The sequence below is a fragment of the Prionailurus bengalensis genome, chromosome C2 (assembly GCF_016509475.1).
Source record: "Prionailurus bengalensis isolate Pbe53 chromosome C2, Fcat_Pben_1.1_paternal_pri, whole genome shotgun sequence".
NCBI classification, from domain to species: Eukaryota; Metazoa; Chordata; class Mammalia; order Carnivora; family Felidae; genus Prionailurus; species Prionailurus bengalensis.
In genome coordinates, this window is record NC_057350.1 from 56,499,104 (window position 1) to 56,523,950 (window position 24,847).

Below are 24,847 nucleotides of genomic sequence, written 5' to 3' on the forward strand. Positions count from 1 at the left end.
TCTGGGAGGAGGCACTGCAACTGCCTAATATCAAGCCTCGTCTTGAATATGACAACTTCTGCTAAAGTGAGCATTGTCTGCAAGTAAGTCTTGTGATCAGTGTCCAAAAATGAGGTAATACACTTAAAAAATGTATGTTGGGATGCCTGGCTGCCTCAGATGGAAGAGCGTGCTACTTTTGATCTCAGGGTTGTGAGTTCAAGCCTCATGGTTGGTGTAGAGATTACTTAAATAAAACTTTTTTTTTAAAACGTTATTTATCTCAAGAATTCAAAACACAGGTGGAGGCAGGATGGGCCATGGAGAGAGCCATGTATGGGAGTTGAGACCGAGAATAATGTCCTCTCCTCCTTCCCCATCCTTCTGCTTTCTCTGGCCTCACTTTATACAAAATCAGGCAAAATAATTCATTAACAGAATTATGACTTTACATGGTTACTGCCTTCTCAACAAGTGACTTTTTTAAATATGCATTTTACAGAGTCTCAGTTAATAAAAGGACTCACATTCCCATCTTTGTCCTGAGCAGCACAAATTCCCAATTTACTAACCCTGCTATCAGTGCTCAAGTTCTTTTTTGGCACCAGCTACATAAAGTGTCCCCAGATAGCCCATCCATTGGGGGGCACACTGGTCAGCCAGGGCTGTCTATTCTATTCTATTTGGGGCAAGTTAATATTAAAGAACAGAAGCTAAGAAAGATTTTAATAAAACAGGCATAGATCATGTTTGCATAGACCTGAAATTTGTGAAGTGTATTACATATAATTTCTCATTAAATCTTTACAATCCTTTGAGATAAATATGATTATGGTCACTTAGGTAACAGGTACTCAAAATCAACCAGCAACTAAAATAGCACAGTTGGTAATCAAACCTAGGTCATACACTCCTCACTCCCTTAATCTTTGCAGGTCATTAACAGTTTACCCAACACACACGCCTGCCATATTGTTTTGTTTTGTTTTTGGAGACTCTACCCTCAGGTCAGGTCATTGCACATCAGGTTGTAGCCATGTTATTACCAACTATCTCAGGCAATGAAGGCACATAAATACTCAGTTAACAATTGCTTTCATTTCACAACACTTACCATACTACATGCACCCAACTGCATTGCATTACTGCCTTGTTCCACTTTGCAGAACTCCCAACACACAGCTGCATTCTACTTAAGTCTAGGTACCTTTGTTTCATTTTAATTAATTTTTTATTAATTTTTTTTTTTTTTTTTGAGAGAGAGAGAAGTGGGGCTCGTACTCACTTGAAGCAGGTCTCAAGCTCAGGAACCATGAGATCATGACTTGAGCGGAAGTCAGGCGCTTAGCGACTGAGCCACCCAGGCAGGTTCCCTTTCTTTTCTTTTTAAAGTAGGCTCCGCACCTAACATGGGGCTTGAACTCACAACCCTGAGACTAAGAGTCACATGCTCTACCAACTGAGCCACCCAGGCACCCAAGTCTACATATTTTCTGACAGAGGAGCATGCTTAAATGCAAGAAAAACAGCTGTCACTGACACATTAAAACACAATGCCAAATATCATTTTCCTAGAGTTATTCCATTCTTTTGGGCCTATAATATGCCTGCCACTCTGGCCATTATTTATTGGCTCAGAAAAACCATCAAAATTCCTGTAGGGAGGGGCACCTGGGTGACTCAGTCAGTTAAGGGTCTGACTTTGCCTCAGGTCATAATCTCATGGTTTGTGAGTTCAAGCCCATGTCAGGCTCTGTGCTGGCAGCTCTGAGCCTGGAGCTGCTTCAGATTCATTTGTCTCCCTCTCTGCCCTACCCCAACTCATGCTTGCTCTCTCTCTAAAGCAAGGAAACATTAACAGGGGCTCTTGGGTGGCTCGGTCAGTTAAACATCTGACCTCAGCTCAGGTCATGATCTCACAGTTCGTGAGTTCAAGCCCCACATCGGGCTCTCTGCTTACAGCCTTGAGCCTGGAAGGAGCCTGCTGCAGCCAGACTGTGTCTCCCTCTTTCTACCCCTCACCCACTCACACTGTCTCTCTCTCTCTCTCTCTCAAAAATGAATAAGCATTAAAAATTTTTAAATAAAACGAACATTAACAAAAAATTAAAAACAAAATTCCTATACGGAAAAAGATTCCTTATGGGATCTTTGTTGGGCAAGGTGACATACCGATTCCAAATTTACGTAGAGAGGGTTCTTCAAACTCAATAAGAAAACAAATGATTCAATAAAAAATAGGCAAAGACTTTAACAGCCACTCCACCAAGAAGCTATATGGAAGGTAAATTAATACTACAATAAGATACCATTATTCACCTATTTCAATGGCTAAAATTAAAAAAACTGATCACATCAAGGGTCAATGAAGAAAGCAACTGGCTATGATACATTTCTGGTGAGAATACAATTATGTGACAACTAGTTTGGAAAACTGTGGCAGTTTCTAATAGAGCTGAACATACACTTAGTATATGACTAAGTAATCTCCCTGCTTGGATATTTACCCCAAAAGAGTGAAACTTGAGTGTTCACATAAAAACCACATGAGAAAGTTAATAGTGGCCTTAATTGGTAATCGCCAAAACCTAGAAATAACCAAATATCCTTCAACTGGTGAACAGGTAAACCTACTATGATACGTCCACACAAAGGAATACTACTACTATTCATCATAAAAAGGAACAAACTAATGATACATGCAAAAACATGAGTTAGTCTGCAATGTACTGTGCTAAATTAAAGAACCCAGATTTATTCTATTTATAAGACATCCAGGAAAAGACAAAATTGTAAGAACAGAAAATAGATCACTGATTTCCAGAGCTGGGAGGGGGTAGGAGTTGACTTGAAGAAATTTTCTGGAGTGATTAGAGTTCTACACCTTGTGTATGTAGTTACATGACTACATGCATTTGGCAAAACTTATAAGACTATACATTAAAATGAGTAAATTTCACAGCATATAAATTATGCTTCCATAAACGTGAGAAGGCTAAAGAGATTAAATAAATTCCCAAAGCCACCAGTTACTGGCTAATAAGTGTCTGGTAATTACAGATAACCTCAGTTCAGGAAACAGATAGAAACAAAACATAATAGGATATAATACAAATTACAGCAATTATTCTTGGCTGAGTATCTATTTATCACTTGCCTAACACCGTAATTGTTTTACATGCAAGTTTTTTTTTAATCTAGCCACCCTGCAAGGGTGGTCTGCTATCTTCATTTAAAACACCTAGTAAACTGAGCTTCAAGGATGTGAAGTTGAACTTATATCTAGCTACCCCATAAGTTTAGGGCTCTTGTGTTCTTAATAAGAAATGTGGTGACTTCCAATCAGTATGTGCAAAAAATGGTTATTTTTAATGTTTATTCATTTCTGAGAGAGAGGAGTGAGCAGGGAAGGGGCAGAGAGATAGGGAGTCAGAGAATCTGAAGTGGGCTCTATGCTGACAGCAGAGAGCCTGAGGAGGGGCTCGGAATTCACTAACCGTGACATCATAACCTGAGCTGAAGTCAGATGCTTAACCGACTGAGCCACCCAGGTGCCTGGTATATAAAAAGTTGTAAGAGATGGAACATATCAAAGGAGGTTATCAAAGAAGTAAGATTCAAGCAGGGTTTTGACTAACTTCTAACAAAAGACTCTTGGCTTTTTGTTTTTAAAGATGTTATTCTCTACACCCAACAGTGGTGCTTGAACTCACAACCCTGGATCAAGAATCACATGCTCCACCAACTAGCCAGCCAGATGCCCCCAAGGCTTGTGTTCTTTAGGACAAAACAAAGGTCTTCTGTTGTCTTGGCCTACATTCCTTTCTAGTCTCAACCTAGATCTGTGTTCTCAGGTTCTGAACTCCCAACATACTGACCCTCCAGTTTCTTTGCTACTCATCTCAGGATCCTCACAGGCCCTTCCCAAGGGTCAGAATTCCTTTCTTCTCATTTCCAGTTCGATGCTTATTTGCCCTTCAATCTGATGTCAGCTCAAAACTTTCAGGGAAATATTCCCTTAGGTAATGGACTTAGAAGAGATTAATAACATTTGGAATAATTTACTTCCTCCAGGGATTCCAATGTAGTTGGTGCCATAGCCAGAAAAAAGATAACCCAAGCAAATCCTTCTGAGAAGTGTCTTCTGGATCCAGTGATGTCACTTTTTGTAAGCCAGTATCTCCCCCTACTCTATTTCATTCCAGTACTGAAGTTCTTTCTTATCCTTCCAAACATGGTAATTTCAACAATTTTCTTATCCTGCAGGAAATGATGACTGAAATATTGGGTGATTACTGATGTTTTTAACACCTTTGGACTTCACATTCTAAAACAGGAAGATGGCGTGCTGGAAAAAAAGACAAATCTTCCTGCTAAGTAGTTTTAAAAGAACTTGCTAGAGACCTTCTAAAATAGTACTGAGATATATTTTTTTCTTAAACACTTGCTTTTGATATAGTGAGTGGGAGAGGGGCAGAGAGAGAGGGACAGGATCTAAAGCAGGCTCTGTACTGACAGCAGAGAGCCCTATGTGGGGCTCGAACTCATGGAACAGTGAGATCATGACCTGAGCCGAAGTCGGATGCTTAACCGACTGAGCCACCCAGGTGCCTCTAAGAAACCTTCTAAACAGAATACAAAACAGAATTCTGGGTGCTAAACACAGCAGAACATTTTTCTTCCCAAGAAGTGAGTCAAAGCAAGAAATTATTTTCCCAGAGAATATTGGGTACAATCAGAGAGTGAGTATGTAGTAATACTTTTAGATAGAAGACAGAGACGTTTTTTTATACTGATTCCTAGGTAACTTGTAATTCATTCCTTTTACAGTTCACTTGAAACCTTTCCACATATCATTCACTGAACAAACATTTATTGAGCACCAACTGTGTCAGGCTGTTTTAGGAAGCTGTGATAACTAAGTGCAAAAAACTGACAGAAATTCCTTCATACTATTAGTGGTAGACCATCAATAACAAATATATATTTATGTTAGAGGAGATAAATGTTATAGAAAAGTAACGAACTCGAGCAGGGTGAGGAGGCTAAATGGTGCTGGTGGGGGTTGAAAAACAGCTTATGAGGGGGGTCAGAGCATGCTTTTTTTTTGACCAAGTTACATTTGAAGAAAGATTTAAAAGTAAACAAAGTTAACCATATTGACTTCTGAGGAAAGATCATTCTGGTCAGTGACAAGGTCAAGCAACAGCAAAGGCAGAGTGTACTGGAGATGTGGTCAGAGGTGAGTGGCATGGAGTAGGAGATACTAAAGTAAAGCTTTGGGGGAATTAACGAGGACTTAGGTTTTTCTTCTGAATGAAACAGGACCCATAGAGTTTTGAGCAGGGGATCATAAGCTGACTTGTATTTCAAAAGGATCTTTTCATATATGCAACCAAGTATTTTAAGTTATTTAAAAGTTTTCAGATATAAAAGTTGTTATAACACCTGTGTATTCTCTCATTAACCAAGTGTTAAATGCAAATCCTGTGGCTATGACAACCAAGACATTAACATTGCTGTAATATCATCTAATCCCTACTCTATATTCAAATTTCCTGTTGTTCCCACCAATACCCTTTTAACTAGAGGAACTATAATTTACCATTCAAACCAGGGCAGTTTAAAAAAAAAAAAAGTGATGGGGCACATGGGTGGCTCAGTCGGTTAAGTGTCCTGACTTCAGCTCAGGTCATGATCTCACAGTTCAAGAGTTCAAGCCCCACGTTGGGCTCTGTACGGACAGCTCAGAGCCTGGAGCCTGCTTCAGATTTCGGTCTCCCCCTCTCTCTGCCCCTCCTCTGCTCACACTCTGTCTCTCTCTCAAAAATGAACATTAAAAAATTTTTAAAAAGAGTGATATATGGCTTATACACGCTAAAATATATACATGTTAAGTACACAGCTTGGTGAGTTTTTACATAGGATAAGCCTAAATAACTGCCATCCAAAGCAAGGTAAGCTCACTTAAGGCTAAGACAACAGGTATAATCAGGACTGCCTGCCTCTGGATGAGTAGATGCATATTAAATCTTTTTGGTAAGAATAGCATCAGTGATTATATTCCATCAGAGAACACATTTTTGTTTGTGTCATTCTTGGTGATAAACTGAACACGACATAGCCGACCTTCCTTGCAAAATCTACATTTTGAGGCACTTGATCGGGTACATTAATTCCAATTCAGTGAATTAGTATTTTAAAATTTTCCCCATCTTCTCCTTAGGGCTGGGATCCTCGGAGATGTAGCCACTTCCAATTTTGCTTCCTGGCAGGGAGCTCATCATAGACTTCCTTCATGCAGATCCATTTGCCTCAGCCAGCAACATCTTGGCAGAACCTCTAACTTCGAAGCTCAGTTACTCCAACACCAGCTCTTGGGAGTTTTATGTGTCCATATCCCTTTGGAGCTAAGAGAAATTTGGAGGGCTGGCTCCGGATTTCTCCTATCGTCATTTCCACTGGACCTCATACCTTGCACACACAATGCTTGTGCACTTATGGGCAGGCAGATCTGCTACTTCTGTTTGCAATTGGCAATTTGTGAAATTTTCTTTCCCCCTGGCTCCTCCAAACATCAAGATCATACCCCAAGTTCCTTATTAATAAGATGAAAAAGTCAATCACACTACCAAATGTTTACTTACCCTTCTGAAACAGAAGTGACCTTAACAGTTCTTTTAAGGTGGGAGACTGAGCTGAGCCTCGTGGAGGGGTGGAGTGGAGAACAGGTGTGTTTCCAGTGCTGGATTTCCATTCTCCGGACTCTGACTCCTCTAGAGGCTGCTAACCTTCTCAGTCTCTTGACTTCAAACTGTTAAGTACTTTAAACCAATGGGAAGGCAGGCCCTGTTTGGGGTCCGAGGGTAACATCTGCAACCCACCAGGCTGTGTGTCCTGTCAGCAGGAAGCGTGGAGGGTGGAGTGGTTTCCAGTCCAGCTGTCAGTGGCACCACTGAGTTGATGGTAGTTTCCTTCCTACCATCAATTATAATCACAGTCGTACCCCTTTTTCTGGTATCGTGATCTCATTGGAGGCTTTTCATTAACACCTTATTCCTAGAAAGCAAACAAAATGCTTGTTTTTTATAAGGATGAGATCCAAGACATATTAAGTTATACCCTTGAAAACAGCCAGGAAACCCACTGGTGGACTGCCAGTAAAATTGCTCTTAAAGTGTAGGATAGTGGGTGGAGAGCATGTGACCATATCATCAAGGTGTGATAATTAGCCAAGTTGTGTCTGTAATATGTTCCTGCCCTGTGCAGCCCATGGGCAGGAGAGGCCCCAGAGTGGATCTTTTATTATTTGCCCAGCAACCTCAGTAGATCATGAGAAGACTCTGCAAAGTGACCTCAATTTTATTCAACTTGCTTGGCAGCGGCAACTGTGGCAGGAAGCAGGACAGGCAGAAGAGAGAAAAGACAAGTTCATGCTCACATACTTCCTCCTGTGGGAGACAGTAACCATGCCAGGGCCCCAGGGCTCCCACTCCCTTTAGGCTTCTGTGCCCAGCTAGCTGTCCAAGACCCCTGGTGTTCACTAGTCTTGACACCAAGGATGGCCCCCGTGCAGACCAACAGAGGATGGCAGGATTGTTCCAGGACGCTAGTGGGCTGGGGAGAGGGATCTTTGTGAGGCAAGTCTGGGCTATACCAAGTCCCTCTGTTCAGAGGGATCATCTTCTTTCCACCCTCCCTCTCCGTTCAACCCTCTCCCAGACTAAGCCCAGAAGCAACACAGCTTCTCGCCCTTGCGCTCCCCTAGGCTCGCCCTTGCAACACAGCACAAACGGAAAATCCCTTTAAGCATCTCATTGCTGCACCTCTCCATTCGTGCTTTCAGATCCCTCCAATCGTGCTCTGTCTCTGCTCCTCATAGTCAAGCATCACCAAACCACCTGTATCCTTGACTGCTTTGAATCTCTTATATTATCCAAGCAAGTATATCATTTGTACCTTCCTCAGCTTCATTTGATATTACTTAAAAGCCAGATTCTGTTTTGACACCTCTCAAAGATGCTAGGCCCTTAAAACATATCAAAAATAACTTTCCCACAAGATTTTTCTAACCGATCTCACTCCCTTCTCTCCTTGGCAATGTAAGCCTCGGTACTTGCTTCAAACCCTTCAGTGGCCCATTTCGCAAGAAAGAGCTGTGCCCCTCCAGATTCCCCATCCCTCACTCTAACCCTTGATATTGTTTGCAAAAGTTTGCATATGTACCCTTTTCTTTAAAACTGCACTTAAAAGTGCAGGGTTCTCTATAAAACTAAATACAATGGTCTTCTGGAATAAAAGTTTCTTTACTGACATGTAAACTTCTTTATGGCTTTTCAATTTTAATACCTTAGGTGATTTTTGCACACCTTCCTGTCCCATTGGCTCCTCATACAAGAGATGTGGAACCTGAGGCCAGAAAGTGAAAGCCTCATGTGTAAAGGTATGGAAATGGAGGACTTCAGTGGAGGACTGCCCCCTCCCTGAGTCAATGCTTCAGCTCGTGCTTGGAGACAGTAAAACAGTACTTAATGCACTTCACGCCACCCCCATTTGTCAATTGCAGCGGCTTATTTTAATAAAAATATTTCCCACCCTTATTTAGAAACAGCAATCTTAATGAATTAGCTAGTCTAGTTTACACAGAAAAAAACAAAATACCAGGCCCCTTCCCCCCCTAGAGCTATGCCTCATCAGCCATTCAATATGTTGACATCAATTGTCTTAGAATTTAAATTACAGAGAAAGTCCTTTTGTAGCCTTCCTTCTGTTCTCTTCATAACTGTGCTTCTAAAGTTGGTTGTTTGGTGATTACAAAGATATTTCATTGATCACATCACATAACTAAATGATATCTTTTAAAAGAACACCATTGGCTACTGGATAAATTCTAAAATCCAAAACGTACGATATAATTAGATTCCAACTTAATGATATTTCTTAAAATCTATAATGCTCAATTTGAGCCCAAACTGGTTTTTTTTCATACATTGTATGTTTCCATCTTTATGACTTTGCTGAAAGGAATTCAGCTTGCTGGCCTAATTAATACCCACAATTGGTTGAATACTTACATATGTCAGACATGGTGCTAAGCACTTTATATTTATCAACTCATCTAATCTCCACAATACTTCAGACAGGCATTATTATGCCCATTTTGTAAGGTGAGGAAGCAGACTCATTTTTTACCATATTCTTTCATACTAAAATGCTTACAGTTTCTACTTTGGCCTAACTTCTTTCAGCCTTGGCTTTGGTCCCTATACTAAAAAATAAGTTTTCTCCTTCTTTCCATCTAGGCAATTCTTCCTTTAAGTAAAGAAACCTCTTTGATACAAGTCATCCCATGGCTTTTACAGGTGTTTATATACCAGTCCATCCACATGAGACTACAGTCTACTTAAAGGGTTGTGTTGTCGTTTTGCTAGTTATTTCTGTAAAGTGCATATACCTATCATATAGTAATGAATCAGTATTTGTTTCTCCATTATTATGGGTGGGTCTCTAGGTGGAAGCATTAAACCCTGACCTATAAATGCTCTTTTTCCTAGGAATACACTTAGCCTAAGTAATAATTTTCTTAGAACTCTTTACTGACAACTTGTACATGAAATACAAGGCTATTTAAGATTAACATGGGTCTCCTCCTCCCTCTCCCCGCCCCCTAAAAACCAGGTGTCCAGGTTTAGTTTGTAGAAAAGCACCGGGTAATTACCTCCGAACACATTTGGGGCACAGCATATTATCTTCCAGGTGTGGGGGTGGAAAATTACAGGCAGGTAGCAGAAAGAGGGCACACACTCTCCCCTGTTTTTCAGGCACCCAGGCTTGCCCTGCATGAAACTGTAGGCGAACCCAACCCTCTGTGTCTGCAGGCAGACTTTTCCCATGGACCACACACCACCGGACACCTGGGAAAGGAAAGAGAGAGAAGTATGAACACAGCATGACCAAAGTCTAATGTTCTTTTGGTCGAGAATGTATCAAGGTCTTTTGTTTCTTCTGCTCTTCTCAAGTGCCAGCCCCAGGATATGAATCCTAGCTTAACCTGCTCTGTCCTGCTTCCTTTTAGAAAATAATTCAAAATAGTTCCTATGAAAACTTAAAAAAAAAAGCCAAAAAAACCCCAAAAAACAAAAAAACCTAAAAGTATAGTTGGAAGGGGTACTTTCCCTGTCTCCATCCTAGGTTTGCAATAGGGACTCCTTTTTTGGGGGAGGGGGAGACCTCCTTAACAAAAAGATCCACCAAAGAAGATCAGTTTATTAACATGTATGGCACTTATCACTTGGAAGAAACCAACAAAAATGAACTCAAAATGGTGGCTTTTAATTCCAGTTTATGTAACATCTTTTACAAAGAACAATGAATTTCTAAAGAAATGACAGGACAGGGGCACCTGGGTGGCTCAGTCGGTTAAGCTTCCGACTTCAGCTCAGGTCATGATCTCACGGTTCATGGGTTTGAGCCCCACATCGGGCTCTGTGCTGACAGCTCAGAGCCTGGAAACTGCTTCAGATTCTGTGTCTCCCTCTCTGCCCCTCCCCTGCTCATGCTCTGTCTCTCTCTCCCAAAAATAAATAAACATTAAAAAAAAAAAATGATAGGACAAAAGAAAGCAGTTTAAGGCTGGGGGAGGAAGGAGGGCAGGCGGTGGGAAGATAAATCTACAGGAAGGAACTAAGCAGTAAGTTTTGTTTGCAGGTGTCTTTAGTGCTGTCTCTCAGTTGATTGTCTGCAGCCAAAAGAGAAATTAAAATCTGCCTTTAGGTAGTAAAAAAGGATGTTTTTTCTGGGTTTGCTGCTCCTTAATTGCCATCAGCTCAAAACAGTTTTTATTATAAATTTTAAAACAATTTAGAATAGGTATAATTTGGTATGATATATTCTGGTTTCCTTTAACAGAAAGACTAAACCAGAACAGTCTGGCCTTCATGAAATAGACTTAGTGGTCTCAACAGGCATTGTATTGTACTAACCAGTTTATAGTCTCCCTTAATTTTATGTCCTGTAATTCTTACAACATTATGAGGCAGGTATAATTATTAACCTATTTTACAATGAGGAAACTGGGAACTATATTAGACAACTAGTTAATGTCTTTCACTTAACAGATGCTAGAAGATCCAGGGCTTAAGCTCAGGCAACTGATTTTAGAGGCTACCTTATTTTTAATTCCATAAAAAAGGGGGAAAGAAATATAGCGCAACAGATTGCCACTTCCTTCTGATGACATCAATAATTTACAGTAGTGGTTCTCAAAGTGCGGGCCCCAGACTACCATCATGAACACTGGCTAAAAGATTATTAGAAATGAAAATTCCCAGGGTGCCTGAGTGGCTCAGTTAAACATATGACTTTGGCCCAGGTCATGATCTTGAGGTTCATGGTGCTGACAGCTCAGAGCCTGGAGCCTGCTTTTGATTTTATATCTCCCTCTGTCCCTCTCTGTCCCTCCCCCGCTTGTGCCCTGTCTGTGTGTCCCTCAAAAATGAATAAACAGGGGCGCCTGGGTGGCGCAGTTGGTTAAGCGTCCGACTTCAGTCAGGTCACGATCTCGCGGTCCGTGAGTTCGAGCCCCGCGTCGGGCTCTGGGCTGATGGCTCAGAGCCTGGAGCCTGTTTCCGATTCTGTGTCTCCCTCTCTCTCTGCCCCTCCCCCGTTCATGCTCTGTCTCTCTCTGTCCCAAAAATAAATAAACGTTGAAAAAAAAAAAAAAAATGAATAAACATTAAAAAAAATTTTTTTAGGGGTGCCTGGGTGGCCCAGTCAGTTAAACATCTGACTTCAGCTCAGGTCCTGATCTTTCGAGTCCTGAGTTCAAGCTCTGTGATGGGCTCTGTGCTGAGAGCTTGGAGCCTGGAGCTTGTTTTGGATTCTGTGTCTCCTTCTCTCTTTCTGCCCCTGCCCCGCTCGTTCTCTGTCTCTCAAGAATAAATAAACATTTGGGGCGCCTGGGTGCCTCAGTCGGTTGTGTCCGACTTCAGCTGAGGTCATGATCTTCCAGTTTGTGAGTTCGAGCCCTGCGTAGGGCTCTGTGCTGACAGCTCAGCCTGGAGCCTGCTTCAGATTCTTTGTCTCTCCCTCTCACTTCCCCTCCCCTGCTCACGCTCTGTCTCAACAATAAACATTAAAAAAAATTTTTTTTAAAGAATAAACATTTTTTAAAAATTAAAAAAAAAATTTACTTAAAAAGAAAAAAAAAATGTAAAATTCTCAGGCCCTATCACAGACCTGAATCAGACACTTTGTGGGTAGGGGTCAGGAATCCACCAGTCCTTCAGGTGATTCTGACATACCCCAACACCCTAAAATTGATTGGAGGTTAGTTATCAATAGCATTTTTTCCTCAACTAGACCAGAGGCAGATCTCAATATTGGGCTTACCATAGGCATCTTGTGTTGATTCCACTGTCTCCATCTTCCCAGCCGTGGATGCAATTCTGGACCAGGAGGCAAACACAGCATCCGGGGCTGAAGTTGTCACAACCACCGTTTCGACTCCTTCTGGAAGAGGATCAGACCCAACGAGGGCCTGCATCCCACCCTCAGGGGGAGTAGCCACTTCAGGAGGGTGGGTTCCATGAGAAGAGCTCTTTTTCTTAGAATTTTCCAGAAACATTTCTCCCTTGTCCATCTTTGACCTTTTTTGTGATGGTGTGAGAATCTTGGCCTCCTTTGCAGTGAGGGGAATGTTCTTCTACAAAGAGGGTTGGTAAGGTTAAGGTGCTGTCAAAGTTGGCTAAGTTGACAATAAATTAATTTTAAAAATAAAATAACATTTTTTCTTTAAAAAATAAAAGTTCAGCCTCATTTTTATTACTCTGTGCATAGTTGGTGAGAAGGTGGGGAGGGGGTGCTGTTCCTCCCCACAGGGGAGGAGTGGGGCCAGAAGGAGGAGCTAAGACAATCCTTCCACTTTTTGATGCTAAAACAGGTAATTAGAATGAGAACTAAACCTTCCACACAAATCACTTACCATTTGATTCGGGTAAGCATATTCACACAGCCGCCTATATGCATCTAATTTCTAAGACAAGAGAAAAATGAGTTAACCGTCTAGTAAGGTTCCTACCCCTCCTCCCGGGAGCAATGCCTCCCACCCCAGGCCCTCACCTGGCCTTTGGTGCTCAGCTTCAGTTGTTGGCACCAGGCCCGCACCACGTCTCTATGAAGCAAGTTGACTGGTGGCAGCGTGGAAGGTAATGGAGGAATAGGGATTTTCTTCCGAATTCTTACTCTTGCATTGTCTTGTGCTGTCTTTTCTGAACAGGAAGTTGGAGGAGAATGGGATAAAATCAGTAAGAACTCACTTTTGTGTAGCCTTCTAAAGTGTCAAAGTACAGGGATGCGTGGGTGGCTCAGACGGTTAAGTGTCCAACCCTGGTCATAATCTCACGGTTCGTGGGTTTGAGCCCAGAGTGGGGCTCTGTGCTGACAGTGTGGAGCCTGCTTGGGATTCTCTGTCTCCATCTTTCTCTGCTCCTCCCCCACTCACATTCTGTCTCTCACAAAACAAATAAAATGTCAGAGTACAACTTAGTTCTCACAGTCCAATCCCCATTGTATAGTTCAATGACTTACAAAAGAAGACTCCCTAACCTTCCAGGGATAGAACCTCAAACTTAGGACTGATTTGACTCTTAGGAATATCCAGTTTTTACTTCCTGAAACCCCCCACATGCTCCTTTCTGTGAGCTTTAACCCACAGACTCCAAGGACATCGTACTAGAAATCACATTTCCGGTCCAGGTTAATGACTGAAATCTTAAACCTCACATCGTCAATTATCAGTGGTACCTTGTCCTCTCACCAAAGAACAAAATAAGCCACCCATTCCCATAATTATGTCAGCCCACCCATCAGGGCAGGGCTCTGGTCTCACTGCACACAGGTTCCTCACAGACTCCCACTGTTCAGGAAAGACTTCCACAAGACATTCCCAGAACAGTCAACTAGAGGGCTACACAAAAGTGAGTTCTAATTATTCCATGGAAACTATAAACAAGCCTTCACCCCACCCAACCTGAGCCAGCAAAATCTTGTCCTCAATTCTTAGAAAAGGGAGCGGAGGGTTGCCTGGCTGTCTCAGTTGGTAGACTCTTGATGTCAGGATCGTGAGTTTGAGCCCACGTTGGGTGTAGAGATAACTTAAATAAATAAATAAATCTAAAAAAGGAAGGAAGGAAGGAAGGAAGGAAGGAAGGAAGGAAGGAAGGAAGAAAAGAAAGTAGAGTTTCAAGTGGATTTAAATTTATAGCAGTCTGTCCCTAAATCACTGCACATTGAGATCCTTAACCAAGTAGCCAGTGAGGGCAAAATGATGATCAGAACCAATAATGTTGTTGGAGTTTGGAGACCTGAAGACACCAGTTTTAATACAGGTGCCTGAAAGAAGGCTTCAGGGAGATGACACTTAAGCTAGGTCTCAAAGGAAGAGGAGGGTTTTCAGAATACAGGACCAATTTTCTTTCCTACTTTTCTACTCTTTCAGAAAAGTTCCTCAGTCTTCTTAAACCCAAGATAATGAGATTTGAGGACTTGTAGCGTTCTTACCTTTGTCTTCTTTCATAGATCTTTTTTGTTTGGTCCCGTTCACTGAGGGTCTTGGTAACTTTGGTTCACCAGAAGCTTGCTGTTTCTCTGTGGCTTCTCTTGATACAGGTTGGGATTTGCAAGCGAAATAGTCTTCCCCTGACTTCTTTGTGGAATTCTGCTGAGAGAGGAGCCAGTCAGTTTTCCCTCGGGTGCCCGACCCACCACATACACTACCTGCCTTGAGATTGCTCACATCCATGGCACCAAGGCATTCATTGCACACCACTGGCAGTATGGATTCTCCTGTGGCAAATCTTCTCAATATCCAGGTTTACTTATAAGATGGGGAAGCAATGATGGGGAAACGGGGGGGCTAATTTGAAAATATAAGAAAAGACAGAAAATACGGATACAAACAAAAGTAGAAGAAGCTAGGCTCTTTACTGGGGGTGGGGGCGGCCCTTGTATTACCCACCCTATCCATTATCTCTCACCTGAAGATATTCTTCCCCCATTCCTCTATTCTCGGCCTCTTCTGAAGAAAGTTTCCCTTACTATTGCCAGAAGGATTCTATATACTCATTCAGCGGTTTCTGTGTTTAGCCTGAAGATATACAAATGTCTTTAATTCAGCATATCAGCCTCTCCATTGCCCCAAGGGCCAGAGAATTCCTTTCCAGTCTGTTTCTGTTGGCCTGATGGGTTATCACTTACTCCACCTCAGTCTTTTTTTTTTTTTTTAAGTTTTATTTATTTTTGAGAGAGAGAGAGAAAGAGAGAGAGAGACAAAGTGTGAGCAGGGGAGGTGCAGAGAGACAGGGAGACACAGAATACAAAGCAGACTCCAGGCTCTGAGCTATCAGCATGGAGACCGACAGGGGCTTGAACTCCTGAACCACAAGATCATCACCTGCACCGAAGTCTGAGGCTCAACGACTGAGGCACCCAGGAGCCCCTCCACACATCTTCTAATCACATTCTTAAATCTTTCTCTCTTTCAGAATCTCACTTCGAGTATTCCTCTGGAAATCCTTTCTAACCTTTCAGACCAAGTCAAATCTCCTACATATTGCCTCATTCCTCCCACTTACCAGTTGCAGTTTTACGCTTGCTTGTGTGATCTGGTCAATGCTTGTTACTCCATCTGATTATAAGCTCTATAAGGGTAGAATTTCTTTCCCTTTCATCACAGGCACTCAATAAATATTGGTTAATTGAACCAAAAGAAACAACAGTAGGAATATTAGTGATTTGAGAGAGAAACTAACATTTGTTGAGCCTCTACCTTACATAGGGTTGTTGACATGTCTCTTATCTTCATTTACTCCTCACAACAAGCTGGTGACAATTTATTACTTTGTTTTTTGGACACAGAAGTTGAGGCTCAGAGGCCGCGTAGTTTAGGACATGCAGGAAGGCACTTCACATAGACAAGAAAGCCTGGATTAGCTCCTAAATCTCAATCTTTTCCAGCATCCCCAAGGAGGGAGTACAGGACAAATTAACATTTGTATGCTATTTTACATCTGTATAGCAACTACACATTCTTATTCAAATTTCACTTTGGCACAGCCTTACACAAACTACTCACTTTGGGGCCTCACAAACCTCTCAAAATGGCAAGGGCAAAAATGATGGTTCCAAAGAAAGAGACTCTAGAGAGTGCTCAGGTTCCCCTGGCACGCAAGTTCGATGCTTCTGGAAGTCTTAAACCTCTCTACCTCTAATTTCCGTCTGCGGGGCTTGTCAATATAGCTGGCTTCTGATTATCTGCTAGCCCCAGTGACCCTGGGAAAAGACAACTTCAGACCCAGCACTTTTGGTTGGAGACTGATGTCTGTTGAAGGCAAATTAAACGATCTAGTTCTCTCCCAACCTCAGCTCAATGACCTCTTCCTAAAGTTTGCCCCTCACCTCCCCTTTCCTCCTGCTACCACTTGCCTCCAGCCCTGCTACTTAATTCTTCTTTCGGACAGGATAAAGCACCTTTTCAAACCCAAACAGGAAACCCCATTTCTTACTGTCTCCTCTCCCCAATATACCAGGCTGCGATCATCATTTAGAACTTTACCGTGTTTTTTCGTTTTTTAACAACAGGAGAACATTCTAAGGCACATTCTTTTCTCCTCATAATTAGGATCAAATATGCTCAGCAGGAGAGAGAAATATATGAGGAGACTCTCAAAGACAGATAGAAACAAACCCAGTAAAATTGTACTTACCTTTTTGCCTTTTGCTTTCTCCATATCCAAAGAGAAGTCAAGGTTGACAAAAATAAACCCTTACTTCTGAAACGGCCCTGGGCCCAAGACTCTTTTAAAAGTCTCCTCCCACTCACTGTCACCCAAGGGCGGTCTTCTTTTCCTCCTCCCCTCCCCCCTCCCCCATAATTTGTGAATGCCGATATTCATGAGTTGACTCTTGTATGAATTAATAATACCATTCCTAAACACTTTCTGTGAGCTTTTTAACATAATCAATTACAGAGTAGTTCAAGAGACTTTAGGAAACTGACAACTCCTTCAGAAAAATTCCAAGGCAGAAACAAAAGTTGCTAGAGACTTCTGAATGGGATGTGTGAAGGCATTTAATGATGCAACTTGTGGAAACAATAGAATTCCAGGGCCAGACTGGTGGTTTGAAGAAAGCAAAACCATCCTCGGGTTCCACACACATTTTGTTTCTTAAGCAAGCTACTCAACCAATCACAGCTCCAGCTTTCCATCTGTACTTAAAATAACCAGCACCTTCCTGTCTACCAGCAATTAAGAAAAGTAGTTTTTAAAGCCTATTGAGTGTTTGTTATGTACCAAATTTTAGGTTTAAAAGTTCACAGCCATTATTTTATTGTCCTCTAATTTATGGATGACACAAGTATGTATAAAATTATACCGGTAACTTGCTGAATGATGCAGTAAGTGAGAGACCCAGAAATCAAGTCTAGGTGAGCTTTATTCTACCCCTCAAGACCCTAACTTACTAACTCCTAAGCAAGGTCAAGATTCTCTCTTTAAAAACAGTGTGAAAATGCCTCCTGCTCAGATTGCTTCTCCCTGTCAAACTGTGGAGGATCAGAAATGTGAAGCAAAGGGGAATTTCCTAAGTTAAGAACGAGTGATTGTGGGAGCGCCTGGGTGGCTCAGTCGGTTGAGTGTCCGACTTCCGCTCAGGTCATGATCTCGTGGTTTGTGAGTTCGAGCCTGGAGTCGGGCTCTGTGCTGACAGCTCAGAGCCTGGAGTTGGCTTCAGATTCTGTGTCTCCCTAGTTCTCTGCCCCTCCCCCACTCGCACTCTCTCTCTCAAAAGTAAATAAACATTTAAAACCTTTAAAACAAACAAAAAAACCCCGAGTGATTGTGGGTGGCGCCTGGGTGGCTCACTTGGTTAAGCGTCCGAAGGCTGTTCAGGTCGTGAGTTTCAGTTTAGAGCCTGAAGCCTGCTTCAGTTTCTGTGACTCCTTGTCTCTCTGCCCCTCCTCCACTTGCGCGAGCACGCGCGGGCTCGCGCACTCTCTCTCTCTCTCTCTCTCTCTTAAAAAGAAATAAGCATAAAAAAAAAAAAAAAGAACGAGTGATTGTGAGATTCAGACCTTCCTCTGTCAGGTTACAAAGTCAGCTTTGTGCCTTTGTTTTGTTTTCCTATATATCATTGTGTTCCCCAAAATGATGAAGAAGAAATGATCCTTACCCAGAATGAAGGTGACACTTTGCTCACAGGATAGAAATACCTGGATGTAGGATGTAAATAAATGGAACCAGGAGTACAGAAGAAGTGTAGCTGAGGACTGAGCAATCACCAAAGCGCCAAAGAAGAAAGCAAGTATTTAGAATCTAGATCATCTGGGAGGTCATATGGAGGTTTTGATTGATAAATATTTTATTCTGACTCATAGACAATAACCAGTAAATACTTACTAGTTAAGGTTTACTTAATATATAATATATATAAAGTACTTGAATGAATCATCTTTCTTTTCCAGTGTAAGTGGAGGTAACATTGCTAAATTCTAAATTAAGTACAAACCCAGATTACTGAAACATCTCATCCTGGGCAAGGTACAATCTATAATCTCTGTATTTGTAGATGGAGTATGTATTGAGATTATGATTTAGAAATTCTTAGACCTATCGTGATTTGGGGGAATACAATTTCTGAAAGAATAGCACCGACCATTAAAAAACAAAAACAACAACAACAACAACAAAAAGCAAGTTAGGGGCCACCTGCGTGGCTCAATCAGTTAAGTGTCCAACTTAGGCTCATAATCTTAGGGTTCATGAGTTTGAGCCCCACATCAGGCTCGAGCTAACTGGGATTTTCTCCTTCTCCCTCTCTTTCTGCCTCTCTCTCTCTCAAAATAAACAAATAAATAAAGGTTAGCTGATGTTCTATATTTAAAGAGGATTGGCACAATTTAAAATATTTGAGCATAAATGGAAATTATAATATTGAGTTCTTAAATGAAGCCAAAAGCCAAATACTTTTGTTGGGCTTGGAGTGATGGTGATTTATAAGCAATCTTGAGCAAATACAATGTGTTTGTGTTTTGGTTTCTCAAAAGTAAAATAGTAATATATGTAAGTTCATTGTATTTTTTAGTTTTTTTACACATACATTTATGTGTAAAATTTCTTAAGAACATTTAGTAGTCAAAAGAAAAACTGTTTACTGCTTTTTAAAATGTTTTTATGTCAATGCCTAAAGTTCTATTCATCCTTAGTCGAAGAAATATACATAACTGAATCTCACATTCATTTATTGAACAACAGTATTCAATAAATGGATAGGTACTATGTGCTTAATACAGGAGATACAGTGGTGAACAAAAGCAGACAAGGAAGGATAGACATTAAGTAACACAATTATTAATTAATAATATAATCTTATTTCTTTTCTTAAATTATATTTTTAAATAATCTCTATATGGTAGGAAAAGAGAGGGAAAGGATAGGACCTGAGGTCCCTGGGTGGGGAAAAAACAGATTTTCGAACAATGCTGGGAGTGTCTGACCACAACAAACCCCCTCAGGCGACTCCCTCTCAGGTTTCCTTCCGGAATCTGACAAAAGACCTGACTAAAAATAAGTAGACCGTAAAACCTATGACCCACAAGGAACTGGTATGGCCCTAGACCACCCCTCATCAGGAATGGTCAACCCAGCACCCAGAGTTATCCAGCCAATAAGGGTGGGACCTGAGAAGGTCTGACGTGTGGAGGGAAAAAGGCACTGACCCGAACCTTATAAAACAAGAACCTTTGCCTATTGTTGGGGACTTTCGAAATGTCCCCTCTCCTCTATAAAGACAGCTTTCCTACTATTCTTATTTTCTAATCTTATTTAATAAATTTTGCCTGCTGCTCATTTTACAGCCACCTCTTCATTCTTCGAAGTGGCGACACAACAAATCCTAGGTATTGAGGTAAAAAATCCTGCAACATATACACCCAATATGGGGCTCGAACTCACAACTACTGACCAAGCCAGATGGGCACCCCTAATAAAATAATCTTTGGGGCGCCTGGGTGGCGCAGTCGGTTAAGCGTCCGACTTCAGCCAGGTCACGATCTTGCGGTCCGTGAGTTCGAGCCCCGCGTCGGGCTCTGGGCTGATGGCTCAGAGCCTGGAGCCTGTTTCCGATTCTGTGTCTCCCTCTCTCTCTGCCCTTCCCCCGTCCATGCTCTGTCTCTCTCTGTCCCAAAAATAAATAAACGTTGAAAAAAAAAAAAAGATTACATTTAAAATAATCTTTACAGGATTTTAAAATGCATTAAATTTGTTTATACATATTACCAAAACAATGAAAACTACTCAGTTATGACCCCTAAAAGGCAGAAAAGCTCCCTACATTTGGTGGGCTGCAATCAGGGTTTTGATCTCATCAAGGAAGTCAGGAAAGTCAGATCTGAAGAACCAGAAGAACGGAATTAACTGAATAGAGGGAGGGCAGGGATCAGCTCAACCTGTTTCCAGAACTGAACCCAGGCTGTGAGGGTGGAGCTCAGAGGGGGAGGAGAAAAATGTTAGCTGAGTCCAGATAGGTTGACCTTTGAATCTTTTTTAGGCAAAGAGCAGTGGAAAGCTATTGAACAATTCAAGGTGGGGTGGGGGTGGGTGGACAGTAATGGCTATTTTGTAAAAATCTTTCAACTAAAATTAGGAGAAAGAGTTGGAGAGGGATCCATCTAGACACCGGAAGGTGAGTTGGGAGGCTAGTGTAGCAGCTTAGGTGGTAATGGAGAATTTTGGGTAAGAGTACAGACTTCAGAGCCAGACTGCACTTAAACCTTGACACCCTTTACCTAGCTGTGTAACCTTGGGCAAGTTATCTAACACCTTCAAGTCTTTCCCTTTCCTCACCTGTAAAATGGGAATGTCGAATATAATAGCCCTTACTCAGAGGGTTATGGGGATGGTTAAATTGGCTCTCACATGTCCCGAATAAACAATGTCTAATGCAGCACAGGTTGGATCAATGCTAGATGTGTTGAGTAGAACACATGGTAATTTTATCTAAGTTAAAAAAAATTTTTTTTTTTATTTGGGATTAGCAGAGGAATTGCAATTTAAGATAGACTGGCTATGACCCATAGGCAAATTCAAAGTGACAAAAGGAAAGACAGCTTTTATTAGGTTTTAGGAGGAAATTTGGGGAGGGTTGTTTTAAACTTTTTCTTAAATTTACTTATTTTTGAGAGACAGAGAGAGATGGGGCACAAGTTGGGGAGGGGCAGAGAGAGAAGGAGACACAGAATCTAAGGCAGGCCCTCAAAGCCCGATACGGGGCTTGAACTCACAAGCCATAAAATCATGACCCAGGCCAAAGTTGGACGCTTAACCGACTAAGCCACCCAGGAGCCCCTAGGGAGGGCTGGTTTGAACTGAAGTTTATTGGAGAAGAACAACAGTTTGAGGTTGTGGTTTCTCAAAGGCACCATGTTGCCCTCTCTTGTTGAAAGGATTCTTCCTTCTAACTGCTGGTTATGTGGGCTGCAATGAGGGATACAAGCATGGGTGCTCCTTTTTCAGAGCTTTCCCACTCCATTGTAAAGGAGGGTACCTTTATTTCACAGAGGTTTCTATTAATAGAGTGTGAGAGACGAATAACTATTTGAGAGATATGGAGTATTCCTGCCAGGTTTTCTTTTTTGTTTCTCTGTATTTCTCTTCCAAAAAAAAGAAAAAGTTTTAATTGAATAAAATGATCTGAATTAATGAGGCCTTTACTTGTTTACCTGGAGGCAATGAATCTTCCAGAGTCATTAATCTGCATTTACAGAAGACAAAACAGGATTGTATCACATACAACCACCATTTTATATTTGATGGAATGGAGAGATTTGAGAGGAGGTAACTGTGGAGGCTGGTTGGAGGACTTGTATAAATCTGTCTGTGCTATGTATTCTGAGAAGTGCTGGGTCAAAAGCTAGGTTTATTCAAAATATATATATTTGAGTTCATATCCAGAATGATTTCTACCAATTTATAACAGTGTATAAGAATACCTTTCTCCATATGCAAGAGTCTGGTATTGTAATAAGTACACTTGAACTTGACACCCCTAATTTATTATATTCTCCTTTTTAAGTATCTCCCGTAGTGGGAAATCAGCACCCTTTATGGAGTTATTTTTTTTAAGAAACTGATAAGTCATTCAGAAGTAAATCTGGAGAGTAAGGTAGGCTATCAGGTTAGTTAATAATTTGGGTTCAAAAAAGGAAAAGTTGGAGATAGATGGTAGAGCTGATATCATGGGGGAAAAATCCATTATTTTTGTTTACAAACTGTCTCCCTCCCTCCATTTCTTCCTTCCACCCTGTGTCAGGCACTGATGATGAAAACTGGTTCTGGTTCCTTAAAGAACAGAACATGGGGCTCCTAGCTGGCTCAGTCAGTAGAGCATTTGACTCTTGATTTCAGGGTGATGAATTCAAGCCCCATGTTGGGCCTAGAGCTTACTTTAAAAAAAAAAAAAAAGTTGTAGAAAATATCAGACATTTCAGAAATGTTCATCTGAAAACTAAAATCTTATATAGGGGTGCCTGGCTGACTCAGTGGAGCTTGGGACTCTTGATCTTGGGGTGGTGAGTTAAAGCCCCATGATGGTTGTGGAGCCTTCTTTTTATGTTAAAGAGGGACCTCAGAGTTACATAAGCTTTGGGCCCTAATGATGCTACATGAATACCAAAATGTTTGTATAAAACAGTAACATTCCTTGAAAATCTCACTTAATCTGCTCTCCTTTTGCTTCCCCCTACCTGCTCCCACACCTTCTTCCCAGTTAACTGTGGTCCAGGAGAACCACTACTCTTAGGTTCCCAGCTTCTGTGCCTCCTGTATGTGCTAAGTGCCAAAGAATTGAGTGTCCAAAGGCCATCACTAGCACATCTAAAATTAAGTATACATTTGAAAAAGAGCATACCTTGGAGCTGACAATTTTCAAAAAAGCATCCACTTGAGTGGCCTGATTAGGAAAAGGTTGCTACTATCTCCAGGCTGATATAGCTTTGAATGAGGCCACAAGGCTTGGTAAGAGACCCCTGACCTTTATATCAGCCTCATTTCATGTTCTTTCTCTGGAGCCTATGCATAGAGACCACAACGTGTACAATTACCATGGCAGCTCTGTGTCCCTTGTTTATCTCAAATGTGTTACCGAGGACATATTCAAATGCTTTTTGAAGCCAAGATAAATTATATCTATTAGTATTCCAGGAGATGCACCACCACCATAGAGGATATTGGTAAGTTTCTTAAAGTTGGTTCTTCAGCAAGCCAACTGATGGTGCCCAAAGATTGACTAGTGTTGATTACCCAAGTCATTCGCTGGTAAGTGCCTGGGAAAGAGGCAGGGGTGAGCCTGCAGGCCTTAATGAACCCACTGCATTTGAAAATAGAGAAATAAAAAAACCAAGAGCACACTTTACACACTGTATGTTAGCCAGTTTGATAACAAATTGTATTTAAAAAAAAGAAAAAGAAAAAGAAAATGGGGAAATAGCCGGCTCTGCGCTAATGTTTGTGATAAGAACTCACCCGGATATGACGACTTACTTCCAAATGAGGGAAGGAGAACACAAAGATTTTGACAAGTGATGGTGACTGAGACTGTTCCTTCAGTTCACAGTGTGAGGATGGAATCCTAACTTCTCCTCATCACCCACACAGTATTACTGATTCTTACCTCCTAGTGGTTTAGCAGCACTGATTCCTCATCTTCATCCTCACAGCTACCATCTGCATTCAGGATTTTATTCCTTCTCACCCACACCCCTGCCATAACCTCCTTATTGATGTTCTCTTAAGTCTCTCCACCCCCACCCCCCACCCCCCAAGCCCGCCTGCACATGGAGGGCTGCATGGAAGGCTGTGCAGACGGCCTCCAGGGGACATGGGGATGATGCAAGTTCCACCTTCCGGAGTTCTCTCAGCTCTTATATCCCAATGACTCGGAACAGCAGCCTTGAGTACATGAGGCTTTTTTACATAGATAACCATCCCGTGGAATTTAGGAGTGAGAGTTTATAAAAGCAGGCTTAATTTAATTCTGCAGCATGTATGCATTTTTGTTCAGAAGCCTTAACTCTTGTCAGATATAATTCACTTTCTTGTGGCTTTAAATTTTACCGACTCTGAAATAGGGTGGCTTTTATGATAAGAATTGCTTTCCTTCTGAGCTAGAAGCATAACCATGCATAGAACAGTAAGAGTAACTTAAATGAGAATGATTACCAAATGCAGCCTCAAAGAGAAGATAGATAATACCACTTTGCATTCATGCAAGCTTGCCTTTCATCTGTGTATCTCAAAGGAAGGCAAAATGTAGCTGATGCTGTGTTATGGTTGAAAATTACGACTATGCAATTTTCCTATTCCTGAGTGTTTCCCTTCTCAAACATGATACTGAGTTAAAACATCTCTAGAATTCAATGTGTATTGATTTTGAACACAGGCTTCTCTCTCTTTTTTTTTTCTACCCCTGGAACATCAACCTTGAGTTGCAAAGGCATCAATGGACCACCTGCCTTTGGTGGCTTTGTGGCATTTGTTCTTATTGGAGAAAAACATAATAAGGGATGGATGGACATCTTTCTGAGCTGTCCAACTGAAGATTTAACTCCCTCCATTTTGACTTCAGTCTGTCCTTTTTAATTGATTAAGTTCTTTCCAGTTTATCTTTTAACTCAGGCAGAGACCCAGAAGGCGAAGCACCCCTTGATGGGAACCGAAACCACCCTCTCAAGCAATAACAACTGCCCTGATGCCAGCAAGACCTTACTCAATTGACCCCAAGGCGGTGATTGACCTGACCCTTACTGCCTAGCTGC

At 41.5% G+C, this 24,847-nt stretch overlaps 1 protein-coding gene across 1 annotated transcript; it reads right to left on the reverse strand.

Annotated features, from left to right (window-relative positions):
• Window positions 1-9,693: 9,693 nt before the first annotated feature.
• On the reverse strand, window positions 9,694-24,017 carry DPPA4 (developmental pluripotency associated 4). Its single transcript, XM_043593284.1, has 8 exons — window positions 23,848-24,017; window positions 22,778-22,907; window positions 20,822-20,879; window positions 14,539-14,823; window positions 13,099-13,247; window positions 12,962-13,012; window positions 12,370-12,679; window positions 9,694-9,893 (listed from the first exon to the last, which is right to left on the reverse strand). The coding sequence occupies exons 1-8, from the start codon at window positions 24,015-24,017 to the stop codon at window positions 9,694-9,696; spliced, it is 1,353 nt and encodes a 450-aa protein (XP_043449219.1).
• Window positions 24,018-24,847: the final 830 nt, after the last annotated feature.